This window comes from Saimiri boliviensis, chromosome 15, assembly GCF_048565385.1.
Source record: "Saimiri boliviensis isolate mSaiBol1 chromosome 15, mSaiBol1.pri, whole genome shotgun sequence".
In the NCBI taxonomy this organism is placed as follows: domain Eukaryota; kingdom Metazoa; phylum Chordata; class Mammalia; order Primates; family Cebidae; genus Saimiri; species Saimiri boliviensis.
In genome coordinates, this window is record NC_133463.1 from 19,021,309 (window position 1) to 19,027,308 (window position 6,000).

At 41.8% G+C, this 6,000-nt stretch overlaps 1 protein-coding gene across 5 annotated transcripts in view; it reads right to left on the bottom strand.

The window, feature by feature from the left end:
* Positions 1–5,608, bottom strand: part of MYBL1 (MYB proto-oncogene like 1) — a 48,760-nt gene extending 43,152 nt beyond the window's left edge. For 2 of the 5 annotated variants that reach the window (XM_003942891.3, XM_003942890.3), the window contains exon 1: positions 5,211–5,608. In XM_003942891.3, coding sequence (XP_003942940.1) covers positions 5,211–5,230 — 20 coding nt within the window. In that variant the 5' untranslated portion in view covers positions 5,231–5,608. The remainder of the gene's footprint in view (positions 1–5,210) is intronic. The other 3 variants (XM_074386715.1, XM_074386717.1, XM_074386714.1) reach the window with 2 other exon arrangements.
* Between the last annotated feature and the right edge of the window lie 392 nt (positions 5,609–6,000).

The following is a 6,000-nucleotide window of genomic DNA, read 5'->3' on the forward strand; positions in this document are numbered from 1 at the left end:
ATAAAATTCTTCCCCTTACTTTTTATCCACATACTTTATTGTGAGAAATTTCTATTTCTACATGAGGTTTCATTCTCTGTTTTGCATTTCAGCATGGTCATCAGTTTCAGACACTGAGTTATATAGCCCATCCAATGTTCAGTAAGCTGAGCTTTTTGAGTGGGTAAGTGTGAAGGGGCAAGCAGAATTCCTAGAATTATCTCTCTCCCACTGCGACTTTCCCAGAGTCTACCTACTTCTTAGTTTTGGCATCAAGTTATTTCTCCATATATTTAAATGAGTATTGAAAAGACAATGTTAACTTCCAAATACATGTGACCAAAAAAAAAGATCCTAGAAATGTATCAACATCACTAGCTACAAAGAAATGTGCCTGAGAATGTTCGTAATTTGCAAAGAAATCAAGGAAAGTATAAAATCCCACAAACCACCTCACCAATATTCCACTTTCACCATTTAACAACAAAAACGTCCCGTCACTGAAAAGTTAGACACCATCAAAATGGATCTCCTCTATTTGTCTTTTATATAATCTTTTGATATTTCTGTATAAAGCAATCAATGTTGGCAATATGTAAAATTTAATAAAATCTGCTTCCTACTACATAGTTTAATAAACCATTTCTAGCCTGGTGTAATTATCCAGAAGATAGCAAAAGAAAATAACATTATTCTCTAGTCACAAAGCAATAATAGATTAATTTAGTCTTTTGACTCTCCAGCCCAGGACTTGGTTTCCAGAATGATTCTGCCAGTTTTCTTAAGTCAAAGAAAATATCTACTTGGCAAATGTCTAATAAATAACTAAACTACTATATTCGAATGTAAACAGTTTCATAGATTGTGTGTGTGTGTGTGTGTGTGTGTGTGTGTGTGTGTGTGAAGTCTCGCTCTGTTGCCCAGGCTAGAGTGCAGTGCAACAGTGCAATCTTGGCTCACTGCAACCTCCGTCTTCCGGGTTCAAGGGATTCTCCTTCCTCAGCCTCCCAAGTAGTTGGGATTACAGGCGCCCACCACCACACCTGGCTAATTTTTGTATTTTCAGTAGAGACAGGGTTTCACCATGTTGGCCAGGTTGGTCTTGAACTCCTTACCTAGTGATCTGCCCACCTCAGCCTCCCAAAGTGCTGGGATTACAGGCGTGAGCCAACGCACCCAGGCATAAATTGTGAATTAAAGTGATTAGGGTGATTATGAAACAGCAAAAGGAAGCACACAAAAAAAATTGTATAACTCATTAGGCCAGGACAATAGTTAAGAGTAACTTTACATTGGGGTGCAAGCTAACAGGACGTGATAGTTATGACTGTCTGTGAAATAATACACACTTGATAAAAATAATTGACGTGATATTACTAAGAACATTTAGAAGTTCAATTTTAGAGGACAACAATTATCTCACCTAAAGCCAGTAAATGAGGTAGTCCAAGGAGGAAACTGAAATTTTTACAAAATTTGTATTCTAAAAGAAATAGTTCTATAAAATTTGCTCTAGTAAAATTGCATCAACTTGATATATTTTTTTCTTTTTTTCTCTTTTTTTTTTTTTGAGACAGAGTTTCACTCTTGTTACCCAGGCTGGAGTGCAATGGTGCGATCTCGGCTCACCGCAACCACCGCCTCCTGGGTTCAGGCAATTCTCCTGCCTCAGCCTCCTGAGTAGCTGGGATTACAGGCACGCGCCACCATGCCCAGCTAATTGTTTGTATTTTTAGTAGAGACGGGGTTTCACCGTGTTGACCAGGATGGTCTCGATCTCCTGACCTCGTGATCCACCCGCCTCAGCCTCCCAAAGTGCTGGGATTACAGGCTTGAGCCACCGCGCCCAGCCAACTTGATATCTTTAATCACAAACTAACTCAGGTCTGAATTCTTTATCATAGACAAAGAGAATACATCTTTATTACAAAATCTTGAGGACCAGGAGCTGGCCATTTAGGTTTTTTAAAGTCCAATCATATTCAAGGTATGAAAATTTACCAGGTTGATTTAATAAAGTGAAATTAGGCCACCCAGTGGCTAATATGATGTACTGCAGACATGAATATTTTATTTCCAAATCTGGATTGTGCAAACCAGCATTTATCACAGTAAGACAAATTTGACTTTACATAACCTTTGATCATTATTAATGGCAATACTGAAGAGAGTTCTACCTAGCAATTCCATAAACAAAAACAATGAGAAAAGATTATAAAATGTCTTCAAATATATATATTAAAGATAGAAACTACCTTATAAACCATAAAATCCAAACTCTGTATATTAACCAGATGAAAAACTGAGCCAGAGTTTACCTGCTTCCCCAAAACAACATTGCCAGTTAATGACAAAACCGATTAAAAGATCAGTTCTCACATTTCAGTATGATTTCACTCCCACCCAGTTTGCTGGAAACAACACAATAAAATTGCTTCCTACACACACACATATACATACCACTGAGCTGGCTTTTATCTTTTCAGGTTAGTATAGTCATAAGTCATCTCAAGTGTAAATAATCTATTACTAGTAAATACATTTCTAAATATTTTATAAAGGTTTATTTTAAAGGATAAAACTCTTAAATCTAAAATTAATTATGTATATATAAATATGCTTAAAAGTCAAATATATGGTAATAACAATAACAATTTTGGTATTGCCTGTAAATTGTCATTACAACTCCCAGTGGGATGTAAAATTATTTAAAGTCACAATACAAATAAGTCTTTTCCTGTATGTAAATCTAGAGGAGAGACACTACAGCTATCTTAAACAAAGATCAAAACAACCAACATCCTGCAGTTGTTTCACACTTGAGGTAACACTTAGTCTTCTACTCTTTGTTTGTTTTTTCTTCCAGATCACATAGCAAACGTGTATTACAGGATTTACGCTTACACTCTTAGGCAAAACTTCTATACAGTGAACTGTAGTTTTCACTTGAATGCTTACATGGTTGTATACTGGAGATCTCAAATTACAACCTGAAGTAACTGAATTATTTCTTTTCCCTTTCAACTATGAATAGAATTCAAATATATTAAGATACTTAGCTAAAAGGCAAGATATATTTTTCCCAATGACTATTTTAGCTTCAAAACAATTCACACTCTAACTTGTTTTTTGTTGAAAGACAAAGCAGGGCTTCTCCTATCTTCTAAGATACGTAAATCATATTTACATATGCAAGAAATGTAGACTATGCAACACATTCAGGTATGAAGACTTAAGAGATATATCATTCAGAGATGATAATTTCTCCCCACATCCACTATCTGTATACTCCTAGACAATGTAGCTTCACCCCACCACACTTAATTACTCCAGATTTATGACTCTTTAAATCATTCTATCGTGTTTAAATTAACTTAAACTTAACTGGCAAGGGATAAATGTCAAAAATACAATTAATATTTAAATTTCAAGGTCACAGTATTGTCAATAAAACAACTTATACAGGGAAATTAACATTAAGTCAATTTTCCTTTCTTTGTCTATTATTATAAAACATGCACTTCATACCTAGGAAATGGACAGAAAACCCACTGGGAAGGAGAAAGTTCTGACATTTAAACATTCATGTCTACCCATAATTTTAATTTAACTAAATGCTGATGGCAGAATTAGCCAAGAAACTGTTTCAAGTAAGATTAATATGAATACTGATAAGTAGATAATATCACACATTGATAAATTTGTTGACATATTCATTTGTCATCTTAATAATTTTTAAATTTTTTTATATTTAAAAATTCGAAAAGCCTAAACCAGTACTTCAGCAATGATAATTACAAGAGCTTTAAATATCTATCTTTTCTGAAGATTGATGTTAACTGGGTCCTTGAAGTTCTAGAGGTGTGGTTCTTTCCTGGGTGATTTTGTCCCCCAAAAGATATTTGGCAATGTCTAGAAATATTTTTACTGTAATGACTGAGTTAAGAGGAGTGTTACTATCTATCTCTACTGGGTAGAAGCCAGGGATGCTACTAAACATCTCCCCATTACACAGAATTATTTGGTCCAAGATGTCAATAGTGCAAAGGTTGAAAACTGTTCTAGAGGGATCTGTGTATACATTTATTTCATCTCAAGGGTTGTCCTATAACTTATTACAAAACTAATAAGCTTACAGGGACTTAAAGATTTCTGCAGAAGCATCTTGCACACAGCAGATGCTTAACAGACAAATAAAGCAAAAAACTACTATGTATAGTTACTGCCGATTTTTAGCAGAAATCTGCAGTGAATGACCTCCATTACTAAATTTCAACTTAGGAAATACATCGCTAGTTAAGATTTTAGGGCTGTGGATCTAGATAAATAAAATATTTGGAAAGTCTGCCATACATCTTTTCCGGTTTATTTGATAATGCTGAAAATCAGAAGACACCCTGTATTTTTGTTATCTAAGCAATTACTCCACATAATTTATGAGTAGCTGCTGTAATGCATATAAACAAAAATTAGACGCATAAATTCATCCTAGCACATTTTCCAGGCCCCCTCCCCCAAAAAATATGCCTTACCTCTGTGCAATACTTAGATACGGTCAGAGCCAGACACAGACACTCAAAATATTAAGTGAATCAAACACATTGTTTTATTTTAACATCAAGCTACTAGTAGTAACAATGTGGCATGGTCCCAGTAGAAGATATTAAAATATACATATATACAAAAAGCTGAGAATATGGGTATGGAAATTACAGAAAACATCAAAAAGGTCCTCTCAGCTATTCCCCAGAGGATTTTCCACGTTTCAAGGTAGCCAAGTTGGCAGAAGGGTGGCCGCCCACGTTCACAGAGGAGTTCCTATTTTGACTGTACGGTCATTCAGAAAAAAGCAGCCGGAACACCATTTTCAAGTCCTCCCGGCAGGACACAGCCTCTTATCTCTGCGTAGCGAACTCCCTAAAAGCGCTCGACTTACCTGGCAAGAAACCTGCCTCCAAGAAGTGGCAGCGTGAGGACAGGCGTCTGGACGCGCATGGTGGGGAGAACCACGGAGCAACCTGGGCATCTCCTACGCCCCGCGTCTCAAACACCCTGGTCCCCAACTCTACACATCACGGCTGCATTCCGGCCATCGAGGCCAAGCGGCCGCGGGAAGAAAAACCTCTGCCCTCGCCGGGGAGGGCCTTATGGCGGGAGGGGGCAGCGGGAAAGGAAAGAGAATCTGAGCCGAGAAGGCGCCGACAGGCCTGGGCGAAAGGGGTGCCACCCACCTGCGCGACCTCTTGGCCATCCTTCAAGTACCGCATAGGAGCGGGCTGGACAGGGACGCGGATCAGCCTCCTCTAGCCTCCGGCGAATGCTCCTTCTCCCTGACCCTCTAGCGGCTTCCCTCGCTCCCTCCGAAGGCAGCCGAGTGCGGAACGCAAGTCCTCGGCAGGGCGCGACGGAGGGACAGCGGGGGCGGACCGCGACCCGCCCCCGGCCCCGGCCCGCAGCGCTGCTCCTAGCCCCGGCCCGGCCCGGCCAGGGATGCCCCCAACATGTCAGGAGGCGCGCTCCCACCCTCCGCCGGCCTCTCCCACCGCTGCTCAGCCTCCCCGCCCCGGTCCCAGCGCGACTCCGCCACAGGAGCCGACCCCCGCCCTCTCCCCGCAGCTAGCAGTTCTGCAGGGATCGTAGTCTCCAGCAGGGTTTTGTCCGCACCGCCGAATCTCGCGCCCAGCCTCCCTCTAGAGCCGCCGTTTGAATCTGCGCACGCGGCCCTGAACCTCATTGGCTGTGGGGGCCGCACGCGAAGGAGCAAGGGCGGGGCAGGGAGAGCGCGCGCGACTGAGGGCGGGGCTGGGGAGCTGGAAGCCGGGACTGGAACTCGCGGGAGTCGGGGAAGGAGCCGGGAGCCAGTGGGTGGGGCTGCGGGTGGGGCACGGGCGGGGCGGAGTTGGGGAGTCGGGGGAGGGGGGCGCCGAGCTGTCATAGGACCCGGAACGCGCCGAGAGGCGCACCGCGCAGGGCCTGCTGGGAGAGCGAGTTCCTGAGCTCGCCAGAGGCGTGTCCGGAAGC